Here is a 25,567-nt window from a genome sequence, read left to right as displayed (position 1 = left end):
ATCATTATTATTTATTTTAGTTTAGCAGCCAATTTTTATTTCAGTTTTTGTTCAAAGAGATAGGCTTCCCTTATATAGATGTTTTGCTGTTTAAGAATTTTGATTTTCTTATATGTAATAAAAAACTAAAGTATTTGTAAATAAAAATACTTATTTAATATAATATATATTTTTAAAAATTTACTACTCTCTTCATCCGTTACTATTTTCTATTTTCGTTCGTCCCAAAACAAGATTACTATTTTCTAATTTAGTAATTGATAACATTATAAATACCCTTTTAACTTACAATATATTACAGAAATGCCGTTACTTTTATATTACACCATACTAATAGGGGTATTTTTGTCTTTTTGTTACATTCCAATATAATATTAATATTAAAAAATCTATGTGAAAAAAACAAATATCACCCCTCCAACGGGACGGAGGGAGTATAAAAAAATTTAAAAATATATATTTATACAAACATAGTCTAAATTTTTGTAAGCCACATTTAAAATTTTCTATATTTATACTCTCTCCGTCCACACACAAAGTAAATATTTATTTATTTTTTTATGTAAAAATAATGATATGACATAAAGTAAGATTATTTGTGAAAAAGAGTGAGTTACTTAATGAAATATTTACTTTGTAATTGAACGTTTGAAATATATATACATTGTAGTCGGAGGGGGAGAATATTATTTAAAAGCTCAACTCAAATTTTAAAAAAATAATAATAATAACAAATTTTAAATTGTCACTTTATATCAAGATTTAAAAAAAAAATAAAAAAGCAAAAAAGTAATAAATAAAATAGGTAGAGAATCTGATCCCTTCATATAATTAAATAAAAATATTAATAATATATATATATATCTTGATATATTTGTTGTGTCTATATATATATAATGGGCCGATGCTTTAGCTTGGTATTCGCCGTTGACGCACTCGCAGTTCCGTGTTGTTTCTTTTTCTAACATTTCTCGTAGAGTTTGTGATTTTTTCTTAGCATATTGCCTGCGAGAAAGACCTATCAACGAGAAAAAAATGGCGGATCAGCTAACCGATGAACAGATCTCCGAATTCAAGGAGGCCTTCTCTCTGTTCGACAAGGATGGCGACGGTCAGTGCTCCAGCTACATGCGCCTATTTCTTATATTCTTCAAATCGTAGATTTACTGTGACGCTCGTCGATCTGAGTTTGATGCGGCGGTTATTTGTGGTGCCTTTTGTTGTTTCGATCTGTTTTTTTTAGTAGATCTGTTTGCTTGTTTGTGGCTGGTGGATTTATTTGTGACATGTTCGTTGTTTTGATGCTTATGCGAGTGTTGATGCGATCTGTGATGATTTTGCGCGAGAGTTGTTAGATCGCGGGAATATGTTGATTCTCGGGTGATGGTGTTTCACTGCGTGTTGATGCCTCTTGTGGTGACTTATGTTGAACACGTTTGATTGATTCTTTTGATACGAGGTGAATGCTTTCCTGTATGAGCTGAGTGGACCTGATTGGTGAGAATAATCTGATTTTATTGTTATCTCTTTTTGTGTGTGTGTGTGGTTTGTGTTACATGAATTGATTCTCTCCTCATCTGGCTGTGCTTCAGATGCGTTTGCCTGTTGCTCCTGCAATGATGTGAAAATCTCGTGTTATGTATTTGTTTCTGAATTTTTCATTACTTGAAAATGTGGTTTGGTAATGTGTCCGTTTCGTGGCATTCTTTAAAAAGTGTACCCTCAATTTTGTGAGTAGTGATTTTAACACTAGCATTCCATTTATGTTGTTGTATATACTTTTTTGGATAACTGTGGATGTGTGTGTGCCGTGTTCTTTAAGCCAGTGGTGTCTGGCATTGCTGAAATGTTTTTCTAGTGTTTTGTTAGGGGATCTATCAAGGGCACTTATTATACAGTTTCAATCTTAAAAAAAATTCTCCGTCCAACATTGATGGACAATATGGGTGTGGTTTCTGAATTTAGAGCTTGTGAAATATTTATCATTAAGCTCTTAATTGAGTTATACTATTTCTCTCATCCATGGCTTGCTTATATGTAAATGACAAAAGAAAGTCCTTGTATGGCAGGTTTGATTCTGTTGTGTCCTTCAGAAAATTTAAACACATTTCTTTTGTGATCGTTACCCTGCAATAAATCCTCAACTTATTACATCCATTTCTCCTGTTTTATAGTTTATTGTGACTTCTCTAACAGGTTGCATCACTACCAAGGAGCTTGGGACTGTGATGCGCTCCTTGGGACAAAACCCCACGGAGGCAGAACTTCAGGACATGATCAACGAGGTTGATGCAGATGGCAACGGAACAATTGACTTCCCTGAGTTCCTGAACCTGATGGCGCGTAAGATGAAGGACACTGACTCTGAGGAGGAGCTCAAGGAAGCTTTCAGAGTTTTTGACAAAGATCAGAATGGGTTTATCTCTGCAGCTGAACTTCGCCATGTCATGACAAATCTTGGGGAGAAGCTAACTGATGAGGAGGTCGACGAGATGATTCGTGAGGCGGATGTTGACGGCGATGGGCAGATCAACTACGAGGAGTTTGTCAAAGTCATGATGGCCAAGTGAGATCAAACCAACCCAAAACTAAAAATTTTAAAAAATAGTAAGATTGAGTCTGTTCCTGCTTAGGATGTGCTGCATTGTTTCTTAAACTTCCTTCATTAGTGCATGCTTGCATTCTGTGTTCTCTCATGTTTTATTGTTATATTTTGGGCTGTGTTTATGTCTAATTTTCATCTACATCTTCCTATTATGAACCTCTGAGCATTTGGACGGCGTCGCACTTAACCTCCTCTTTATTTATTAAAACGATGACCACTTTTGTGCTATTCAAATTTGTGACTGTTGTTGATTATGTTATGTTATAATTTGATGATCTGTGTTCTGTCTCTTTTCTTGGCATTTTGCTCCTGTCTTTACATGTGAGAATTACATATTTACATAACCCTTTATAGTGAAGAAATCCACTTATCTGCTGTTTTTATTTTTCATGTCCATCAGATATAGTAGGCATGTGTGACTGGGGGGGCTGGGTTGGTAGGGGACTGAGGATCCCAGCTCCAACTTGGACATCTGTATATATATATCTTCATCCTTATCCTTACCCTTAGAAATATGTTGAAGAAGCACTTTGTAGGGACATGAGATGAGATGAGATGCAGAGAATTATGATAGAATTGGTGCATAACAATGTTGTTATTATGAATAATAGTGATGATTCAGTCCGAGGTGGTAATGGAGTGTGATGTTCCATTACTGTACTGAATGCAGAATGCGAGAGTGCGGATTCGACTTCCACCTTGTGTCCAAGAAAAGCCCCAAAACCAGGAGAAGACGGATCTGGATTGTTAAGAAGATTCGTCGTTGTCGGATCCTATAAACAGACAAACATACACAGACGCACACAATCTCTTTTGTTTTTGTTCTTGCTCTTCTTCTTCTTCTTCTTCTTCTTTACATATGATAATGATCAAAATAATTTTAATTGCGTGCTTTTTTTGTACTTTACTGATCAGATCCACATACAACTAATTATTCATACTACAGATGATAATTGAAAGATCCAAAGATTGGATAATTATTTCATGCAGTAAGGGCCATTTCAGTACCACACAGAAACAAACACCAAACCCATTTATATATCAAAAGCTTTATTCCTGAATTCATCCATATATATATATGATTATGATTATGATTATGATTATGGAGTAGGTGGTCGACAGAAGGGCCTCAAATCGAGGGGAGACTGGGTGAAGCAGGAAGTGACGCAGCCGAAGGTCCCGGAGCCGCACCGCCGCAGGCACTGTATGGCGGCCAACCCCCGGCCGCACTCCCCCACGCACGACACCGCCTTCTGCCCGCACCCCACCATACAGTCTCCCTCCGGCGTCCCTTGCCCCTCTGCGCCGCCCAATACCATCGCCACCACCACTATCGCTGTCACCAGAACTACGCGCGCCGCCGCTGCCATTTCTCTCTCTCTCTCTCTCTCTCTCTCTCTCTCTCTATATATATATATATATATGTGTGTGTGTGTGTGTGTTGTGGTGATGGGATTTGATCAGATGAGATGAGATGAGATGAATTATTTATAGAGCAGTATTGTGTACGGTGCATGGCATTGGAATATTAAATTAATTGATTATGTTGGCGCGGAACTGGAACTGGAACTGGAAGGAGGTTTGGTTTGTTAAAAAGTAGAGTCGCGCAGTAGCAGAATCTGTTTTGGCTTTTGATTTATTTGCCGCCTTCTTTTTGTGTTCTGCCCTTTACTTATGATAAACCTCGAAATAAAGATGTAATGTAAGCACCATTTTTCCTTCGAATAAGACCTTCTCTTACAATTATTTTTTCTATTCTCTTTATGATTATCTTCTTTTTAATTTTTATTACAATAGTATCTGTTGCAATCACTTTCCTTATTATCTGTCTTTTCACTTTTTACTTTAAAAATCAAATACCTTTCTCATTGTTTTTTAGAAAAATATAATACAATTATTTTCAACAAAAATAAAAATAAAATTTCGATATCACCACATTTTTCTTGATAAAATATTATATAAACATATTAAAATTTTTCCTATTTTCAAAATTCTTCGAAACTATTTCCACAAACTTTTGTTTAAACAAAGAAAAAAAAACTTCAATTATTAGAATTATAAGTGAAACAGATTGATTCTAAATAATTAATGGTGTCACATAGCACATTAATCTCAATAGTCAATTAATATGGGATGACATATAATATATGATACAAACATATGCATATGCTAACAATTTATATAACTGTATTAATTCAAGTCATTACTAATTACCTATATTTTATGTGTTAGATTGGGAATTATTATCATATTTTCACTGTTGAATTTAATTATTGAAAAATATATAAATTATTTATATAATTGTATACCTAAAAAACATTTACTAAATTTGTAAGGAGAGAGAGAGTAGATATACAAAGAGGATTGTCTCTATCTGTAACTAATTCTACATCCATACGAAAAATGTGACTAGCTTTGTCGTTTACTAACTCTTATTGGGCTTGGCCAATATGAGTGACTATTCTGGGCTTCTCTTTTTAATGGGCCTATTTTGAAATTATTTTTTGTCCTAAATTTAAATCCAAATAGGCCCATTTGCATAGATTCTATGAGTGCTATTCATGATTTGTATATTTTAATACTTTAATATTTATTTCTAAATGATAAGTATTTTAAGCTTTTAACCAATATAAAATAATAATACCGAGATGCATATCCTATTGGCCCAAATCACGTGGTCCATATGTTTTACTTTACTGCATTAAATTATTCACTTTTGGACCAATCAATTGCATGGCTTACTCTAGATTGAGATGATTTATTTTCTGAACGATCAAATTAAATAAAATACTCCCTCTCCCTTTTATTATGAACACTGTATGTATTTTGTAATATTAATTTATATTATTTTCTGTATAAATAATATCGTTGGTATTTTAACTTAGTATTAGTATTATATTAACTAAAATTAATTTATAAAAAATTGAGAAGTTTTAAATAAAAAAAAAAAAAGAGGTCATGTGGGGAACGGTGTAAGGTGAACCGTGGCAAGCTAACGCCATGTTTGTCTCAGCAATTTGAAACAGTGTAATGGATGGATAATTTAGACTTTAAAGCTGAATACAAAACAAACACGGCCTTCCAGTCAGTTGGTACACATGGAAACGGCGTGACGGACAGTCACCCGCGTGCGGTTTTGTTCTGTGGAAGCTTCCAGAAATTGAATTTTCTGAGACGGTTATCACCATTCACAGATGAAATGACTGCTTTGCAAAAAACAACTGATGAGGGTGAATTCCTGACGCTCTCTGCGTCTTCGTTGCAGTTTTCCTCTCCTGATGGCCGATTAGATGGATTTGGATTGACTGACGTCCACTTCTTTCGCCTGCTATGAGGGTCAGCCTTTGCCGAATCATCATTGAAGGTCTTTGGAAGGTTTATTTGACCCATTCTCCCTCGAAAAGCCACTTTAATGATACTCACTCACTTCTAAGCTTCAATCATGGCATAATTTTATTATTTTTAATGTATATCCACTTTTTGTGCTCTCTTATCCGCTGGCGAATTTATGATTCAGCTGTTGATTCATTATTTGTGTGAGCACAGTTGCTTTCTAGCGTGGCTATATATATGTATATTATATCTGTGTGTGTAGACATTTGAAAGTGATCTGCGTGCGGAAACTAGAGAGTGTTTCTATTCTGAGGATTTCTTCACCAGAATTGAAGGTATGATGTTACTTTTGGTTATACTGATGAAGAAAAGGTGTGCTGTTCCTTAATTATATTGCAGCCTGATGTCCTTTATCTGAGTAACGAATTAAATATCCTAATGTGGAGTATTGAATATTTAAAATTTCTTTCAATGGATAGGCAGCTGTCATCAACGATTCATATGCATACACACGCCCATTTGTTGGTGGTGTGACTTTTCCCCATCTTCCAATCCATTCCCATTTTCGACAAAGGGCTCTGTCACCACTCACCTGTGTTATCTTTAAATTCATTGCTTGCTGCAGCTGATCATTTGTTGATTCGGTCACTTTATCCATGAATCACATTGTACAAACTACCATGATTTAGAAAAAGATAAGAAAGGAGAAGAAAGTCGAGAATCTTGTTTAGTTTGAACTTTTAGCATATTAATGCTTATTATTTTATGTTATGCTCTGTTGAGCTGAGGCGCAGTCGCATTGATGATCTTAATTTCAAGGTTTCCGATTTCAGAAAATTGTATTTGCAGATTGCAGAATAAGGGTGCCTGATCTAGAGGTGACATGTTGCGTAATAGTCAGTCCAAAATTAAGCGAAAAATCGACAAGTATGAGATCGGCAGGACGATTGGTGAGGGCACATTTGCTAAAGTGAAATTCGCTAGAAACTCTGAGACAGGGGAACCTGTGGCCATCAAGATTATTGACAAGGATAAGGTTCTTAAGCACAAAATATCTGAGCAGGTTATTCTTCACCTTCTATGAAATACAAGTCTAAAGTTTTCAGTGAAAGTTGTTTACACTTTATAGTTTGTAGCTTGTTAACTCCCTTCCTGGTTATGGATTCGTGCAGATTAAGCGGGAGATATCGACAATGAAATTGATAAAACACCCCAATGTTGTTCAATTGTACGAGGTATTTGTTTTATCTGTCTCTCTTACAAGCCTACACAAGTTTGGACATGTCTCCATCAATTTATCTTCTTGCCGTCTTTTAGGTGATGGCAAGCAAAACCAAGATATTCATCGTTTTGGAATTCGTCACAGGAGGAGAGCTATTTGACAAAATTGTAAGACAAGAATGTGCTCCCATCACAAATTTTACATTTCCTCTATCATGATTCATGATTCATTCCTTTCTGAACTAACATTCAGCCTGAATCTACTGAAATGATATCTTAATTGTTAGTTAAAGGTTATTGTTCTTATGGAAATAAAAATCTGTGCTTGCGAAGGTAAACCATGGAAGGATGCGAGAAGATGAAGCAAGAAAATATTTTCAGCAACTTATCAATGCTGTTGACTATTGCCATAGCAGGGGTGTCTTCCACAGAGATCTAAAGGTAACCGGTGCGACTTGTCGACTATTCTATCCATACAGAATTTCACAGCATCTTATACTTATTCGCCGCTGTAGCCAGAAAATTTGCTCCTGGATGCTGCTGGAAACCTCAGAGTTTCCGACTTCGGATTAAGTGCTCTGTCGCAGCAAGCAGAGGTAAATAAGCACCATAATCTCCAGTACAAATGAATGAAATGAAAACATAACTCTTCTGAAATTGATTTGGCAGAACGATGGATTGCTGCATACTGCCTGTGGAACTCCAAATTATGTTGCTCCTGAGGTAGTTAGTACAATCCACGTATATTTATTTACTACCGTATCTAATTTCTTGCATGATCGAGTTGATGTAATGAACATTTGCATAGGTTCTCAATGATCGAGGCTACGATGGAGCAACTGCTGACTTGTGGTCATGTGGAGTCATACTTTTCGTATTGCTTGCTGGTTACTTGCCTTTCGACGACAATAATGTTATGAACCTATATAAGAAGGTTGGCGTTTCTTGCAGTTCATTTATTTGTATGGTTGATCCATTTATACTTTGGATCACTCAGTGAATCAATCTGGTCTGAAATGAACAGATATCCATGGCCCAGTTCACTTGCCCTCCATGGCTTTCCTTCGGTGCAATGAAGTTCATCACTCGGATCTTGGAGCCAAATCCTCTCAAAGTAAGGAAACTGTGTTGAACACAATGAACTTGTGAGTTATTTAGTGGATTAGTTTCAACAGAATGTTCATTACGGTTGTGTTTTTATGTTCCTGTCTTCAGCGTATTACGATCCCTGAAATTTTGGAGGACAAGTGGTTTAAGAAAGATTACAAAGCTGCAGTTTTTTATGAGAAAGAAGATGCAAATTTGGATGATGTCGAGGCAGTGTTTAAGGATTCTGAGGTGAGTTTATTGTTCCAATCAGTGTTTTACTAATGTCGAATTTTGATTAAAGATGTGAGAGAAGCTCAGGCAAGTTTTGGACAGGAATTTCATGTAACAGAGAAGAAGGAAGAGCAGCCAACTGCAATGAATGCTTTTGAGTTAATTTCAATGTCGAAAGGCCTCAATCTGGAGAACCTAATTGGCGTGAAAGAGGGATACAAGAAGGAAACAAGATTCTCGTGTAAGTGCACAGCAAATGAGATAGTGAAGAAAATTGAACAAGCTGCAAAGCCTCTCGGTTTCGATGTGCACAAGAAGAACTACAAGGTTAGCGATTGTGAAAGTTTGGGCATGCTTCTTTTCATGTGTTATTTTTGCATAATACTGTTTCTGTGAGTGTCATCCTCTTCTTGATTTGATTATGTTATGTTTGTTCCAGATGAGGCTCGAAAATTCGAAAGCAGGAAGAAAAGGCAATCTCAACGTTGCCACTGAGGTATGATGATATTGAGTGAGTAGTGAATGAAGAGTGAGTGTTCTGATCTGGATCATAAGTGTGTTATATTATGTTGTGGTTATTTATTAGGTATTTCAAGTGGCCCCGTGCTTGCATGTCGTTGAGGTTAAAAAGGCAAAGGGAGATACCTTGGAGTTCAACAAGGTACCCTACCCTACCCAACCCAACCCAAATATATACATATATATACACACAAACTTCTTGTGATTCTTTTGAGTTTTTATCCAGTTTTTTAGTACTCTAAACTATATATACTTTTGCAAAACATTGTACCCAATATTAGTTAAATTTGAGTTCGAACCTCCAAATTTAATTCAGGCCGAAACCTTGTTTTGTTTCTTTGTAAATTGTAATGACAACACACACACACACACAACCTTTCTTTTTTTGTTGTTTTTTATGCAGTTTTATAAGAAGCTTTCAACAAGCCTGGAGGATGTTGTCTGGAAAGCTGAAGGAGAAGAAGAAAAAGAAGAAGATGAAGATGAAGAAGATGATGATGATGATCAAATCAAATGCTGTAGCCAGAGTGTCTGACTGACTGACTGGTTAGGTTATGTTTCACTTCCAGTCTGTCAGTCTCAGTTTCTCTGTGTGTGTGATTTAATGTAGATTTGTTAAATTGGTGGTGCTGTTATTATTATTATTCATTCTTTTGTTAATCTGGGCTTGGCTTTTGTCCCATTATGGGAATGGGTAGCTAATAAATATTAGTGCATGTAAGAATAGGTAGTCTTGTTGTGTTATTACATTGTTTGTTGTCGTCCCAGCACAACAATTCAATTCAATTCAATTCAATTGTGCATACATGTATGTATTAATGTATATTTGTTTCAGGAGTGACACTTACTAACCAGCTGTGTATTGTTCACTTGGAATATTGACTTTACTATAAGAAATTAATAATGGGATTGGTGAGGACATGAACAGAACACCTCATTTATACAAGATAATTAACATATAGTAACCTGAAAATGCATAATCAATCATAGTAACAATCAAGAGAAAAAAGGGTAGTTAAAATAATACAAGAACCACAACGGTATAGGTATACACAGTCACAATCAGAGCATCATCAAAGAAATACATTAAAACCCAACCCAAAAAAAAAAAAGAAAAATCAGATCAGATCAAGGCAACTTCTAAAAAAATGCCTAACTGACACAATCACCAAACCAAGACATCATTTCAAAGCATTGAAAAAAATCATAACAATAAATGCTTACCAATAATACACTAAAAATTGCTTATGACTACAATTTATATATATATATATATATCAAGAAGATCCTGTTGCAGATCTGTCGTCTGGTCCACCAAGCATTATCTGTTAATCCATAGTTATGGAGGAAGGCTGTTCAGAATTATTTATCTTTTTTTATTTTTTTTCAATATAGGAGCGCCAAAACAAGTGAATTATTTGAAAATGAAAAGGGATATATATTTGGTAAATCATATAACGCAAAGGGCGTGTTTCTAGTTTAATCCAAGAAACTATTGATCCATCAAGTTCAAGGTTTGGATGATATACTCACATTGCAGTCAAATGCGAACCTTCGAGCAAGCATGATGGCGGCGTTTCTTTCTCTCTCGGATTCGAAAGCTAATATGAATGATTCCCCGGCTTTCGCTTGCCAGAACACGGCCTGAGCCGCGGCATTTCCACCGCCTCTAATCCCACAAAGCTGACGGAAATGGAAAAACGAAAGTTTTAACAACCATCGATGAATTTCAAGACTGTAATGCCGCAAAATACCTGCATAGAATTGGAATAGTATTCCTTGGTTAACGTTGTTTTCCCTTTGCGGAGTTTCATTCTCATCTTTCCCACGTGCAATATGTGGATGGACTGGGACGGGTGGTCGACTCCATTTGTCTGTAGAACGACAACCTACAAGGGGATTTGTTCATCAGAAGTCGATTTGCAGAGGTTCTTGAAAGCCAAGCCAAGGCGGAAAAACAGTACCGTGAATTCAGTGTCATGCCTGCGTACCAATGCTTCAACGTAGTTCCCCAATCCAGCAGCTGTGTGGTCGAATGTGTAACACATACATTAAAGTAGAAAACATAAAATCGATAAAAATTTGTAAATTCGTCACACCTGGATCAATAGGAGCAGAGGTCGTCACAGTTACGGTTTTCTCATTGATCAGAATATTTGCTTGCAGTATTCTCCCAACGTCAAAGGGCTCCGGCGCATATACAGATTTTGTGGCCCCTAATGTAGTGTAAAGCCAATCGTGTAGAAATGTAATTTTATGATTGATTTTTTCAAGTCCATCGTATTCATTTATGCATTTTTGGCACACCTCGAGCAGGAGGTATTATACAAGTTATTTGCATTTAGTTTGATACTACCGTACCTGATATGAGCTCGTTTTTTCCATCCTCAGATGTCGAGCGGTACCACTGAATAGTGCACTCAGAAAGATCTGGAGCATTGTCGGAGCATGGATATATTCGTAGGTACGAGCCCAATGCCACCGTGCCATCGATTTCGTACAAATGGGATGTGTTTTTGTCCCCCTTCTTGCTGATTGACAGCTGCCAAGATGCGAAAAGTACATTCAGAGATACGAATATATCAAGAACTTATTTCAAACAAATAGTTTGCAGGTGGGGGGAACAACCTCTTTCTGGAGGCGCTGGGAGTGTTTGGACTTCTCTGCGAGTTGGATCCTTAATGCGCGAAGCTCATGTTCCATGTCCATAACCTGCAACAAAGATGGGAGCCATGTAAGAAGAAGATTTTGTGAGAAAGGGAGAATTTTTTTTATGTAAAATCCAATGTCGTAAAGAATCAGGACTTGGCGACGTTACCCGACTAGGCTGGTGGAGCATTTTGATTCGTCTAGCTTCTTGAACCTCCTTCATCAGCTCGTCCAAGTCCTGATTAATAGAAAAGAAGCCAAACATGGGGTAATAAATTTTTTCTGAACAGACTATGTGGTGCATATATCTTGTCTTTTTCATTTATATTATAAATGTGAATGGAACATTCTCGATAGGACCTGCTTTCCTGATGCCCTCGACATTTGTTCATGTTCCCGTAGGGACTCTTCCACTCTCTGTACGGCCGCTCTCGCATTCTCAATTTCAGCCCGTGCAAATGCCCTCTCTTCATCCACGAGCTTTTTAGCATCTTCCGAAGCCTGCAAGAGATCATATGTGGATGACAAATAGCGTTTAAGTCTTGTCGTAAAAGACAAACTGCACTTTTCTCCTTCGTATTTATAAAAGTGACACACGTCACGATTTTACCTGCTTTAAGAAACTTGCAAGCCGTTTCACTTCAGCCTTTTCCTGAATTAGCTCTCCTTCTCTCTGTGTTAGTTGAACGGCTAAAGCTTCAACCTGGAAATGTAAATGTATTGACAGATGGCAACAGATTGTCCGGTATGAATGAATACAAATTCTTCTTACTAAGTACTGGTCAAATAAAGAGATCACTCTACCACAACCATAGAATTAATTATCAATGGCGTGGATTGTCGAAAAGTTTGGACAATAACTTACCATAGCAATTGCGTCCTCCACATCATCTTTGTTTTTGCTCGTTACACGTCCTCTCAGTGCTTCAAGAGCATCTCTGAGTTTCTTCAGAAGGACGTGCTTTTCCAGCGAAGCTGCCTCTTTGAGCTTTGCCTGAAACCAAAATGTTACAACTTACCTCAGATGCACATATCTATGAACATATATTTTCTCATTTTCACGTTATTATAAAATTCGTCTATTCTATGATTATTCAAGACTTAGCTATACTCACAAATCATTATGCTATAAACATAAACATCAATCTATTATCCAATCATACATATATATATATATATATATAAAACCATGAAAACAGACCTCGTCGGATAACTTAGTAGCCGCAGCTAAGCCCTTCTCAAATTTACTAGCAAGATCACGAACAGAGAGGCGCTGTTGCTGCTCCAGCATCAGTGCAGTTTCTCGAGCAACCATTTCTTTGGCAGATAATGTGGTGGCATCTGCCTTCACCTCCACAATCTCATTGTTTGCCCCAATTTTATACTTGGGGAATCGGCTCGAGGCGAAGACCACATCAGCTGACACTGGAGACACAGCATCCTTTTGCATTGTGTAACTGAAACCGCGGCCAAGCCTAGTCATCTTGTAGTTTTCCTACAGCATTTGTCAAAAATACCGCCATTAACATCACTAATTCTAAAAAGGCATAAACAAACCCTAGGAATAGCATTTTACCCTCTCTAAGATGGAATTCAAAACGAAGATAATTCAGAGTAATTCAAATCTAAAAGGAAACGCAAAATGCATATCAGGATCATTTTTACTCGCTAGCAATTCCGTATCAACGAGAAATCTAATAACTCATAATCAAAACTACCTAAGAACACAGGAAAGTCATTAACCATACGAAGATCGATAAAATGCTGGGGCAGTGATTAATAACAAGTGTAGAAGACAAAAAGGGAATTCAAAACCCTAACAACCATTTTACAGAAAGCGCAGAAATCGAAAAAACAAAACGAAGAAATTACTCACAGATGATACACAATAGGATAAATTTGGTGCGATTCTTCCGCGTCGAAGTTTGGATCGGCAGCTAGAGCAGTTGAATGTAGAGTGCGAACGACGGGTAAGAAGGTAAAGGGGAAACTCTTGTGGCTTTTTGAACGACAAAAGGCAAACCCTCCCCCCTTCTCTCTCTAAAGTTGCTGTAGAGCAGAAACAGTGATACACACAACAAATCTTACACTGTACTACTGTACACTTTCAGCGTAGCATATACGTGTAATACACGCAGTCTGTATGTATGCATATATTTGTACGTATCTATCAATAATGAACAAATCCATGTCCCTCTGGAAATGAATATTTTCTTTTTTTTGGTGCGTATAAATAAATAGTATTTTATATACTTATGTATATATTATATGGTATGGTCTTAATTTATTTCTTCTGTTTTTATATATAAAAAGTTGATAGTTGTTGTGTTTTGTTGATTGTAATAATAATAATAATAATAATAATGTTGACGATAGCTAGCTGTATGAAGTGCAGACCATAAATTAGTATTTAATAAATAAGGCTCACTTATGTATATCTATAAAAGAAAAGTGAGTTTTAATAACCAATTCATTAATTATAAATTATTACTTAGAAAGTGTTATGTGAATGTGATTGATTGTTGTATACTTGTAGTATTTGCTTAGACTGCAAAATTTCATTTTTAAATAATGTAATGGTAATGGTCCCATCCATTCATTTCTACACTAACACTTGTGTATTTTCTATTTATCTTTTATTTATTTATATCATTTTTCTATTAATTCAAAATTATGTAATAAAGTTATGAAATTTGGGCTTAGTTCAACCTCCATATATTATAGTATGATGATAATGATGGGCCTTTCTCAACTACCGCACGTACGTACATAAAATTTGTGCGTCTTGCGACTCTTTGGGTTGATTGATGATACCTGTCCGAATAAATATGTGTATTATTTTGAAGTTTAATTTTTACTTTTTTAAAAAATACAATTATTATTGATATAATTCTTTATATAAAATATACTACTTAGTACTAGTATTACTTATTCTTATAAAGTATTCTATTGATATTGTTATTTAAATAAAAAATTAAATCAACTTAAAAAAATATACTCATATTGAAAATCATTATCAATCCACAATTTTATGTTGGACTCAAAGAAAATAAAGATTTCTCCTAATCAATTAATTAACTCACTTCTCCTATGCTCTAATTTCATTTTGCTCGTTTGTATTTTTAATTATCATTTATATTGAATTTTGTAATTTATGGTCAGATTCAAGAGAGACAGCACTCTGTCCCCTCCCAAATTCAAAAGACACAACCCTCAAATTATACAAACACACCCAATGCCTGTATCTGTATCTGTATCTATTCATTCATTCCATGACTCATAAAATTTGATGATCATTCATTCATCCTCAAATTTACAACATATTTTTACAGACACAAAATTGGTAAGGTTAAGGTTAAGGTTATAACATAAAACAGAAAAAAAAAAATAAAAATCATATCTCATCATCTCTCACCTGGCTGACTGTCTTAACGCATTTTTGCCCTAGCAAACATCACACCCGCCAACAATCCTACAAAACAAAAACCAAACTTAGTCTCATTCTCCAACTTCAAATTCTCCTCACAAACACAACACAACACAATACAATACCAAATAATATGCTAGCCGAGTTTTCCAAGCTCGTCGGGACTTTGAAAAGCAGAATGCCGGCAACAGACAGAGGGATCTTATTCAGAGACCCTACAAGACTGCATAAACAGACAAATATATCAACCAAGATACACAAAGTCGATCCAAAATGTGGTAAGAGAGCAGCGATCCGCAGCTTACCTGTACGTCGTAGCTCCCGTTTGATGGAGAAACCACATGGAAGTGAAGCTGATAGCCAAACCCAAGAATCCACTGAATGTCATTACCAGCCAGAAACTGGGCAATCTCAAAAGTGGGCTGTCCCGACAAAAACAACCAGTAAGAATTTGCGATGATTATTGCCATCATGCATCATTCTCTTTTCATTTCCAACCAACCAACCAAAATCAAAAACAATATATTGAACCAAATGCTTACGTTTGTAAAAGGTAATCGACTTCATTGAAGGCAATGACAAGGAAAATTCCGAGAGGTAATGATAGGCTATTGTTTAGCATGACCATCGAGAATTCATTCAATTCTCCGGATTTAGTGACTTGTTTGGCAGTATCCATGATCCTACGCAGACTCAACTGCAATAAAATCATTTCCATTTCGATAGTCAAAGGCTGCATACTTTGTAAACAAAATTAAGACCGTGATATGAAGTAAACTCATCGATTCTGATAGTCATAGCCTATGACCGGAAAAAATTACTCACAGAATATGATGCAGTCAAGAAACAATTGAAGAACTGCCAAGTGTATCCAATGGCATGAAATGAGAGGTCCGTGAATCCGCCCGATATTGCTGAAATGATCTGCATATAAAAGTGCACAACCTTCATAGGCAAATCCAATTTATCGCATAATTGTGAAAGACTTAACAATAGATAATAGCTAGGATCGACTGCAAATGTTCTAACAAATGCCTGTAACATGGCTTTACCAAAATTTAAATTAATAGACTAGAAAGGGTATACGTCGTACCATTAAAAAAAGAGCAGCCCAAACGCTGTTATCATGGTGCTTGTTGAATAAATACATTTCACCAACAGCCGTTATAACATTCGTAACATTCTTTAGGACAGTGACCATTGCAACATTTATGTACTTCAGACTGAAAATGAACATAGATAATGCGTGAGAAACATTTTGTAGAAGAAATTATTTAAACTTCGACTCCATACAATTCTTGTTAAAAGACTCAAAAAAAGTCAATTATGTTCACATTATGCTAACTGACAGGTAAAAAGGAATATAATCAACGAGGAGAAAACCATCAATAGACAAATAATACAGCATGAGAGTATTTTCATACAGATTAATCAAATGACCATAGCACACTGACTGTTTGTAAGTTTTGAGCAAATGTGCAAGAAAAAAGAACAAATTTGGAAGGTGATAGTAGTACCTGAACATGCTAGTGACAAGCATCCCAACGAATATGAAATTGACCGGCAACCAGACCTTGATTAATCTCCATGTGAGTGGTTCCGTTGTAATCACACCAAGTAAACTCAAAATTGAAACTACTACTACTGATACAAAATTCTGCCAGCATGAGATAGTACGTCGTTAGTACAGATATTACTGACTGGTATTCTGTTGAAAATGAGTGATGAAAAGATTGGTATTGATTGTTGTAGAAAAGTAATCGCAACAAGCAAATGAGGATATTATACAGAAGGGTAACCTGGTACAGCATCAAAGATATTCCAGCATTAAAGTCATAACTGGAGAGGACATACTTGTTAACCAATATCATGCCGCAGGAGGAAAAACAATAAGCGATGCCAGATAACAGGGCCTGATTCTGTAAGGAAAACCCTTTTCGGGTTCGAATTGCCTTCTCGGTGTTCTTCTCTAACCTCCCATTTTCTAAATCAGTCTCATGATTATTACTTGGAGACTTCATCCCTGACAAAGACCTGGAGATTGCAGATCATGAATCAACTGTTATCATCAAAACAAGTGCAAATAATAATTAAAAAAATTGCCAGTGCAGCATTTAATTCAATTTTGAAGTTGTTTGGTAATAAGAAGCTTTCAAAAGTTTGAAATTTAACAACTAAGTAGTTGCTTGTGTATGCCCTAACTGCCAGCTCTTCGATCATCAAATACTAAATATGCAAACAATCCAAAAAAGCCAACACTTTGAACTACAAGCAAGATGAAAATCCAATTGATTGTAGACAACATTTGCTTCACATAGTCAGCTATTTTTTCTTTTTATCTTTGGGCCTGAATAACAACAGGTACTCTTTCTTTTATCCTAAGCAAGGATGAGGAAAGCAATAAAATGGTCTTTTTCAGCAAACATCGCACTCTCCATCTTTATGGTCTTATTGGTAGATGAAAGAGTAATTGGTGGCTCACTGAAATACATCATTTGAGGCCAGGAAAATGCATTACATAAGGTCTAATATTTTGAGCCAAAAATTTCAGAATTTCGACTCATCAAATATTTCTTCAAACTTTCCATATCTAATGAAAACCAACATCAATTCATAATTGGTCGGTTAGATTGAATATTGTTTACTATGTTTTTGCTGGGTTTCATGTTTCAGTTTCAAAGATGTTTGTAGGATCACCATAATGAATCTAAAAACGACAAAAGGAAAAGTACTCCTGATCATATCAAATTGTCCAATTCCTGATCAGCAAACAATTGAAATGTTACATCAAAACTAAATCAACCGGTCTGTCAACGTGGCATCCAAACATGAACTAATAGCACATGTATGCTGCTATGCAAATCCAAGAAGCTAAAATCTGCTAAAAGAAAGGAAACAAAAACAATACCTGCTGCCTAATTCTCTTCTAACTGGACTCGAGACTTGATCCCACGAAGTGCTTAACTGATGGTTTTTCAGGCTCCTTTCACCTCTCGGCGATTCGATGTCGATGCCCAAAGTTATATTGCTCCTCAAATTTGGTTCTGAAAATTCTAAAGAAGAACCTTTGGGCAGTTCCCTACAATTAGAAAAAAATAAAAAAGGGAATAAACATCAGCTGTAAAACTTGGTGGGAATTACTAAAAGCTCAAATAGAAAACAGAAACGAATCCAGAATAGAATCGTGCAGCAGAAATCCCACCATAAACATTGAACAAGAAGTCGAAAACTAATCAGAAGAACAACAAGAAACAGCCAATTTATCTAACAGTAACTTACGTAATCGCCAAACTAATTCTCGGAAAGGAAACTTATAAATAGCAAACAATTCGGAAAGATCACAATAAACCCATGTTGTCTGTAACTAATCAAAGAAAGGGAAGTGGTCACTACTTCTAAATCCCTAAAAACAAACACAATCATCCATCAATAAGCAACAAGCTTTTCGAAACATAGCCGAATTAAAATATTCTTCTGATTGCATCACACTCAAAAACAAGGGTAAGAATAAGAAAGCAACAACCTTTGAGTCATCTATCTATGGCAAGAACAAGAAGAAATGAGCGCGTCCCTCCAATGTTCAAACTATTGAATCCTTTCGATCAAAACCCAGATGAGCTAAGCTACTTTTTCGTAGAGTACAATATATATCATACTCGCAAATTGAACAAGAGAGAGAGAGAGAGAGGAAAAGTCAACTGAGTGGGAATTTCAGAATTTTTATCATTACATTCTAATATTTATACAAAACAGATATTCCCGTTTGAGCTTTTAATTCAAATAGATAAATATGTAATTTTGCCCTCCCAATACGACGCCGTATCTGTGTCATAACTAAAACGTTAGCCTTATTACATTAATTTAGGCTTTTGTCACATGCTTAGATTCCTTTATTACAAAGCCGCCATTTATTTAATGAGATACTGTTTGTCATTTTATCCCTCAAACCCTTTCTTGAAAATAGATGAAACCAAGAACAGGGAGGGCATTGAATTGAATTGATCAATTATTCAATGCTTGAAAGGGTCAATAGGCAGTCAAGTTCGGCAGATATTCAATTCAACCATAGTTTTAGGGCACTTTTCTCCCATTTAGGGTTGGGCCAAGTCCAAATTATTAGGATTTAGGACAGTGTCCTGTCCTGTCCTATTTCGAATCTGCCTTTGGCCAACAAATCCGTGTGCTGTGATTTCAAAATAAATTTATAATCAGAATCATTCCTAGCCTAGCTTCCATCAAGTATGATTTCATAGTGTGCATAGATATGATTATATCGAGATATCTCGCGATCTCATCGATACGAAGCTGGGTGATCTTGTTGCCGAGAAGACGAGGTCCGAGCTTTATGCCAAATCTCAGAGCAGAAAATTAGCATACAAGAAGTCCTTGGCGAATTTCCTAGTTATAGCTTTGATGAATCCAAATGTCTAGGCATTTTGCAATAATGATTGTTTTACAAATGCCGGGGACAATGTACCTTGTTTTTCTCCTTGACAGGCCATTATCAACTTACCTAGCACGGTGACTTCTTTAACAACCCTTCCGTTCCTATGGAATCAAAGAGTCCAAGATGGGCGATGATTCGCGGTTAGCCTTTAGTCGTTGACCATAGGCTGCAATGAGAAGCGCCTCGGCGCGACCTACATGACCCAAATATTAGATGCATCAAGAATACAATGAAGACTTGCAAAAGGCATATTTGCTCCAAGATCGAACACAACCCAACAAAACCACAGTAAATATTCATTCCTATTGTAATTTTAGTTCCATGATTTAAAACTTATCATTAATGTCAACTTTTTGATAATTATAGTTTCCTATAAGCAAGAATGCTGAGATGTTCTTCATTTCCCAATGCCGCTAGGATCTATAAGTGGAATTGACTAATAGTGAAGCTCTAATGATTTTCTTATTTTGAAAAAATGTGTTCAATCATTTGATACAAGAAGCTCACCATGGTCTTTTTTCCGTTTGAAGGAAGACGAAAGAGCAGGAAATAGTTCGGAAGCGAGCTGTCTGCTATCATCCTGCTCATGTGAATGAGACCACCATTTCTTACTATATTGTTAAAAACAGATGTGCTGGTAAAAAATGACGAAAGACATTTTCAAGATGTCACTAAAGATATGAGCCAACCTTGGTCGAGCAATTTCCTGAAAGTTTGAATTCAGCCTTCCACAAGAATGACGGGACGGGAACAACAGTATATCCTGAGGTAACAAGGATTCCAATCCAAAGTCCATATCCAAATCCTCCACTCCACCATCCCTTCCAGCAACGAAAGATAATACCTCAGAAATCATTCCCAGAACAAAACCAGAAGTGTTGCATACAATTTTATTTATCTATTTACGAGGCACGTAAAATACAAAACATTATAGATTTCACATTTTTAAAGAAGGAAAAACAAGCAATTGTTTGATGGAGATGCTTCAACAGAGTAGCACTGAAAAACTAGAACACGTATATATGGAATATATGAGAGAAGCATAACACTCTCGATGGAAATTTTAAATTAGAAGAACTAACAATGACCAGTTTTTCTCAAGGGAGAGAATCCAACCTGCTTACCATCTTGAGGAAAAGGAGTCGACTGTTCTAAATATACAGTGGTTCCTGAAAGACAACAAACGCGGTAAATTATAAATCAGAGTCAGAATTTGATGATATTCAAACCCAAATACACTATATGCAATCTTCACATTCCAAATTGGACGTGGGATAAACCCACCTTCCAAGCCATTAACTTATTTGCACAGGTAGCAGAGAAGCAAGCAATATAGACCCGAGAATCTGCCTTATTTGCCTTCACATGCCATTAATTCATACTAAATTCAACCTTCTTTAGCAAAACAAGACTGCAATATTTGAAAGTATCTTTAGAGGCTATTTCTAGTTTTAAAATGGAGTGATGAATCTACAATTGCCGCTACTTTCATGATGTTCAAGTGAAGTTATCTTGGAAATGTGACATAGGTATAGTATGTACCCATTGGAGCATCAACAGTTTTAAGCAACTGAATGATCGATCTCACATCCAGGCGCTTCCTAACTCTTTTTCCAACCAGTATTTTCAAGTGAGGGGAATCAAATACCTACAAAATAGAAGAAGACAACAGCTGTAAGGAACATGCCAACAAACAATGAATAACCTAACGAATTTCAAAACCGTTTCAATGCAGGCATTGCAAATGGGTGTTAGGGTTTAAGATACGGCAGCTGCCGCAGAGCAATTAGATTACAATTATTATGCACAACAGCAACAGCTCAGTGAAACGATACCTCCGCAGAATTATCCGGCTTCAAAACGGCCAAGGCTCCGGAAAGATCCGGATCTATTCCGATAACCCAACCGGAGTCCGCAGTGGCGCTTCCAGAATCTTCCAATTCTCGATTTCCACTATTTTCTGCCGTAGGGCAAGAGAGGGACTTCAGCCAGTTCAATTTCAGTTGTTCTCCATCTAAATTCGCATTTCTACTCCTCCTTCCATTCGGCGATGCAGGGCTCCGCGTCGACGGTTCCGAGATTGTAGCGGTTTCCGGCGCAACTGGTGCTGCAGAGACAGTAAAGAGCTTGAATGCTGTGGGAGTGAGGCGGCGGAGGAACGGCGGAGAGAGCTTGGGGGAGACAGTGGTTATCATCAAACGTTGGGGTTTTGGAGGGAAGATTTGGATACGCTCACCCGCAAAAATTTCCATTAATATTTCAAGAAACAAAGGATTCGTGTAAGAATCAAGAAAGACACGACATTTAAATATCCTTCTTTATGGGCCTCAATTTGGGCCTAACTGCTAATGGGTGCAGCCCAATAACACAACTGCTCAACAGAAATTGAAGAAATTTATTTTTTAAGAACAATTTATGGGTCTCACTGAAGATTAAAGATCGAATTTCGTTTATCTTGACAACATCATGGCAATGTAACTATTAATTTTAATAGTAATTTAAATATAACATTTTCTGAAAAAAGATCGAACTATTCGTAGAAGCCATTTCATATAACCAAATCTTCAAATATTCCCCGTAGATCGACATTCTAGTGATAAATTTGATTTTTCAGAGTCTTGAATGATACATCTAATGGGCGAACTCGATAATGTACATGCGCTGAGTCTAGCCTCAAGCATCGACCTCTCTCCCGCTCTAAAAATTTATAAGTTTGTGGATCTTAAACACGCACACAATCCATCCACCAATTTTGTCCTGGTAGGGACATCCAACCCGCGATAAAAATTATGTACAATAGTTGGCTATCGGTGTCTCACTCCAATACCTGCGTCGGCCAGAGCTTCTCCCACGTGGAAATCTCGTCATTGCTATGTAGTTTTCTTATCCCACCATAAAATCCATCGGTTTCATTTCCTTCTTCCCGGTGATCCTTCCGGTGTACAGTCTTCATCCTCCAACGCGATCCTCGCATGTATTGGTTGAACTCGAGAACAATAGTGTCTGTTTGAGCGAATACACAACAAGCAATTGTATTCCATAAGCTAGAATAAAGAAATTGCTAGAAACAACTCATTTAGAACCACTCCAAACAAGGCCTAAGCTGTATGAATGCTACGAGCAGGTTGCGTAACAATCTACTCATCATCGACCCCATGAGAAATAAAAATGATCCAATAAGCTTAGAGGGATTTCGATGCGACAGCACAAAGAAAAAGAAAAGGATGGCCGTCCAGCCAATCAACAAGAAGCAGGAAAGCATGGCGACTGACTAGAAAACAGACAAAGATGCAGCACATAAAGATAGACAAGAATGCACCACCAATAGTATCAAGAACAAGAATCATTTCAATCTCCACATACCAAATGGATGTGACGAAAAAGGGGGAAACGATGAAAAAGAAAAGCATGTTTCTATCAATGGCTGGCCTCAGATGATCCACCGATGCACCACTCATCTAATGTCGGGACAGAACATAGCAAAACTAAGGATGAGCTGTTGTGGAAATTGATCGTGCGACCCCACGTGCACAGCAAATGGGAATCATACGATGGCCTACCAAGAATATACATACTACTAGAATTGCATATAATATATACGATCATAGAAGCTCATACGAAAGTAGACATAGCCAAAGTGTATTATCTCGATGAAATTACTTCTAAGTTAAGAACCTACATAAGGATAATAACATGATTCAAAGATAAATTGTGTCGAAATATGAGAAGAACTCACCGTTATCGCCACACCGACAATATTGGGGGTTCCGGTCGCATGTTTCCAAGTGGCCTACGACGCCATACCACCAACCTGCTTGTGCAAATGTAGAACATATTCATCAGCAAGGATTCGATCGTATCTTTGATTCGATTTGGTGCTTTGTTTTTTTGAACTTTTTTTAAAGGTAATGACACTTGACCTAACAAGAATGGCTGCCTAACTTTTATTTGAATCTTTAAAGCACGTGTGGGATGATCGAAGGTTAGTTGCCAAAAGTACAACAGCGAGGAAGACGATAGTCAAATATGACGGTTTAGTGGATTATCGACTTTCCAAGAAGGAAAGAATCGGAGGAATATTCTTAGGTGAGTAAGAAAATTTTACATGTATGGAGTGAAGTTGTTATTACCGTATGGGAATTCCTTGTTTCGTCGCCATTGGATTTCGATCCGATCGCCTGGTTGGAGCTCTTTCAGGCAATCGGAGATATGGAGATCGTGCGGTGAAGTTTCGACCGGAGGTGCTCTGAGACGGTTCCACGTCACGCCGGTCTCTATCGCGCTCATTCTCCGACCGTGCGGCGGATATCTGTGAAAGAATGTTCAATTCCATTACAACCTAACCGAAGCTAAGGGAGAATTCGGATTCAATGAGTCTGAACATGTTTGTATATGTGCGTCGGTGAATGAGCAGTTACCTCGCCTGGAAGGTGTCGCTGCGGCGGTCGTAGCGGAGCTCGGCGTCGTAGCAGGACAGCATAAATCCGATGTGACCGTTCTGCGAAGAAGATGAAGCTAAATTAGTTCGTAGTCGAACAAACGGCGGAGAGTCGAATAGGAATTGCAGATGTAAGGAAATTGAAATTGAGGAAGCAATAATAACCTCGCGGTTGTAGACCTGAGCGGGGAACCAAAAATCGCCGCGCTCGAGAGCGAGATACCAGGACATGACAGAGTCCGGCGGGGGGAAATTGGTTTTTCCGGCGGGATTGGAGGTTAAGCCGGAAGATCTAATCAATGCGAGCGGCCACAAATGGATAAGGTAGTCGACCAAGGCGACGCCTTTCTCCCTCACGCTGGCGGATCTTCTAGAAGCTTCTCGAAGTAGGTTCCATTCTCGGCGCGCGTTGGGGCTGATGATACTGCCCCATTTGCGGCGGAGATGGCCCTCCCAGAGATGGTCTCCGGCGGACATGCCGCGGAGGGCGGTGCAGACGGCGGCCATTCTGCAGAGCCCCTCCGATGGAAGCTTCTGGAGAATGCACTCGAGGACGAGATCGGGGAGGTCGAGGAAGGACGGCGGCGACATGTCCGGCGCCGGCGCGGGTTCGGATGTAGGATTTTTCTCCGGGAGCGGAAGCAGTGAGAGGAGAGAGGATTTGATGTGGGTGAAGAGAGAGGAGAGAGGATTGAGGAATTTCATGTCAGAGAGAAAGAGGAGGAAGAAGAAGAAGAAGAAGAGTAGCAGTGATTAATGACGATGGAGACGAAGAGGAAGAGAAGCATTTATTTAAAAACAAGTCCACCCACAAATACGTATATATATACGTACATTTGTAACTATACGTATCCACGACCGTATTTCTACTTATATGTGAGATCAAGATTAGTTTAGGATATTCACTCAGGATGATACTGTACTGATCACTTTCACGTTACCAATTTAATGGCACCAAATTCTTTGTCTTTAAAATGACTTAGGGAGTTTCAGAAATAGCATTTTATATATATATATAAAAAAAAAAAATGAATGTATTTAATTTTTTTATATAGTTTCGCAAGTGACATTGGTATAAAAATAATTGATTTTTACAAAATTTGTATAGTAACATGATAAGAAATATATATAAAAATAAATATTTGATATAATATTTATTTTATTTTTGTATATTTTTAAAAGGCGAAAAATATAAAATAATAAAGATTGAAATTTAAAAGATATATCTAAATCTAACTAAATATTACACTTATACTATCTATTTGTATTTATTATGACAAATGTAATTAGTTTATTTGTTGGAATAAGAAAATAAAAAATAAAAAAATTGAAACAAGGGATTTGGCCTCCAATTTAATCACCTCTAATTTGAAAAGAAAATTTAAATTAGTAAGGTATAATCTTTTGTGTATTTAAATTTATTTCTTCAATTTTTGTATAAAAAAATATTATATATTATAATTAGTGTTTATTTTTAAATTGAAATATTAAAAACTATTTTAAAACACATTCAATTTTTTTTAAAGATGTACAAATAATTAAATAAATAAATTTGATGTGTTCAGGATGCTAACTTTTTTTTTTTTGGAATAAAATTTTAAATATAAT

The 25,567-nt window shown here is 36.8% G+C and overlaps 6 protein-coding genes across 15 annotated transcripts; 2 read left to right on the top strand and 4 right to left on the bottom strand.

Annotated features, from left to right (window-relative positions):
- The first annotated feature begins 902 nt into the window (after positions 1-902).
- LOC127244064 (calmodulin) lies at positions 903-4,045 on the top strand. 3 transcript variants are annotated; one of them, XM_051264370.1, is made up of 3 exons: positions 906-1,111; positions 2,197-2,607; positions 3,276-4,045. In XM_051264370.1, the coding sequence occupies exons 1-2, from the start codon at positions 1,036-1,038 to the stop codon at positions 2,568-2,570; spliced, it is 450 nt and encodes a 149-aa protein (XP_051120327.1). In that variant the 5' UTR covers positions 906-1,035; the 3' UTR covers positions 2,571-2,607; positions 3,276-4,045. The 3 variants fall into 3 exon arrangements, with proteins under 3 accessions (XP_051120329.1, XP_051120327.1, XP_051120328.1); XM_051264372.1 differs by lacking the exon at positions 3,276-4,045 and having other exon boundaries at positions 903-1,111; positions 2,197-2,882; XM_051264371.1 differs by lacking the exons at positions 906-1,111; positions 3,276-4,045 and adding an exon at positions 1,141-1,497 and having other exon boundaries at positions 2,197-2,882.
- Positions 4,046-5,747: 1,702 nt separating this feature from the next.
- On the top strand, positions 5,748-10,116 carry LOC127244281 (CBL-interacting serine/threonine-protein kinase 3-like). Of its 6 annotated transcripts, none has more exons than XM_051264748.1 (15): positions 5,752-5,969; positions 6,201-6,273; positions 6,772-7,001; positions 7,111-7,173; positions 7,256-7,327; positions 7,493-7,600; positions 7,675-7,755; positions 7,829-7,882; positions 7,968-8,093; positions 8,184-8,273; positions 8,375-8,497; positions 8,582-8,806; positions 8,919-8,975; positions 9,066-9,140; positions 9,402-10,116. In XM_051264748.1, exons 3-15 carry the CDS (start codon positions 6,822-6,824, stop codon positions 9,531-9,533), a joined length of 1,386 nt encoding a protein of 461 aa, XP_051120705.1. In that variant the 5' UTR covers positions 5,752-5,969; positions 6,201-6,273; positions 6,772-6,821; the 3' UTR covers positions 9,534-10,116. The 6 variants fall into 6 exon arrangements, with proteins under 6 accessions (XP_051120706.1, XP_051120705.1, XP_051120704.1 ...); XM_051264747.1 differs by having other exon boundaries at positions 5,752-5,980; XM_051264746.1 differs by having other exon boundaries at positions 5,753-5,969; positions 6,788-7,001.
- On the bottom strand, positions 10,073-13,666 carry LOC127244284 (stomatal closure-related actin-binding protein 1). The gene is made up of 13 exons (XM_051264753.1): positions 13,524-13,666; positions 12,849-13,142; positions 12,513-12,641; positions 12,258-12,350; positions 12,008-12,148; positions 11,817-11,885; positions 11,627-11,710; positions 11,360-11,540; positions 11,098-11,214; positions 10,963-11,021; positions 10,753-10,887; positions 10,532-10,681; positions 10,073-10,323 (listed from the first exon to the last, which is right to left on the bottom strand). Exons 2-13 carry the CDS (start codon positions 13,128-13,130, stop codon positions 10,276-10,278), a joined length of 1,488 nt encoding a protein of 495 aa, XP_051120710.1. The 5' UTR covers positions 13,131-13,142; positions 13,524-13,666; the 3' UTR covers positions 10,073-10,275.
- On the bottom strand, positions 13,523-18,761 carry LOC127244282 (GDP-mannose transporter GONST1). Of its 3 annotated transcripts, XM_051264751.1 has the most exons (11): positions 18,598-18,761; positions 17,983-18,153; positions 16,874-17,108; positions 16,592-16,731; positions 16,168-16,297; positions 15,900-15,998; positions 15,617-15,771; positions 15,380-15,496; positions 15,200-15,297; positions 15,063-15,119; positions 13,523-13,696 (listed from the first exon to the last, which is right to left on the bottom strand). In XM_051264751.1, the coding sequence occupies exons 1-10, from the start codon at positions 18,606-18,608 to the stop codon at positions 15,076-15,078; spliced, it is 1,200 nt and encodes a 399-aa protein (XP_051120708.1). In that variant the 5' UTR covers positions 18,609-18,761; the 3' UTR covers positions 13,523-13,696; positions 15,063-15,075. The 3 variants fall into 3 exon arrangements, with proteins under 3 accessions (XP_051120708.1, XP_051120707.1, XP_051120709.1); XM_051264750.1 differs by lacking the exon at positions 13,523-13,696 and having other exon boundaries at positions 14,925-15,119; XM_051264752.1 differs by lacking the exons at positions 13,523-13,696; positions 17,983-18,153; positions 18,598-18,761 and having other exon boundaries at positions 14,925-15,119; positions 16,929-17,052.
- A 516-nt stretch (positions 18,762-19,277) lies between these two features.
- On the bottom strand, positions 19,278-21,815 carry LOC127244286 (Holliday junction resolvase MOC1, chloroplastic-like). The gene is made up of 6 exons (XM_051264756.1): positions 21,357-21,815; positions 21,064-21,169; positions 20,638-20,690; positions 20,211-20,342; positions 20,029-20,101; positions 19,278-19,714 (listed from the first exon to the last, which is right to left on the bottom strand). The coding sequence occupies exons 1-6, from the start codon at positions 21,771-21,773 to the stop codon at positions 19,623-19,625; spliced, it is 873 nt and encodes a 290-aa protein (XP_051120713.1). The 5' UTR covers positions 21,774-21,815; the 3' UTR covers positions 19,278-19,622.
- Positions 21,816-22,043: 228 nt separating this feature from the next.
- Positions 22,044-24,712, bottom strand: LOC127244285 (F-box protein At2g32560-like). The gene is made up of 5 exons (XM_051264754.1): positions 24,125-24,712; positions 23,940-24,019; positions 23,652-23,830; positions 23,258-23,332; positions 22,044-22,524 (listed from the first exon to the last, which is right to left on the bottom strand). Exons 1-5 carry the CDS (start codon positions 24,662-24,664, stop codon positions 22,337-22,339), a joined length of 1,062 nt encoding a protein of 353 aa, XP_051120711.1. The 5' UTR covers positions 24,665-24,712; the 3' UTR covers positions 22,044-22,336.
- Positions 24,713-25,567: the final 855 nt, after the last annotated feature.

This window comes from Andrographis paniculata, unplaced genomic scaffold (assembly GCF_009805555.1).
Source record: "Andrographis paniculata isolate CXL003 unplaced genomic scaffold, ASM980555v1 Contig9END, whole genome shotgun sequence".
NCBI classification, from domain to species: Eukaryota; Viridiplantae; Streptophyta; class Magnoliopsida; order Lamiales; family Acanthaceae; genus Andrographis; species Andrographis paniculata.
The sequence above is the reverse complement of the archived record's forward strand: the minus strand, read 5'-3'. Positions and strand labels throughout refer to the sequence as shown.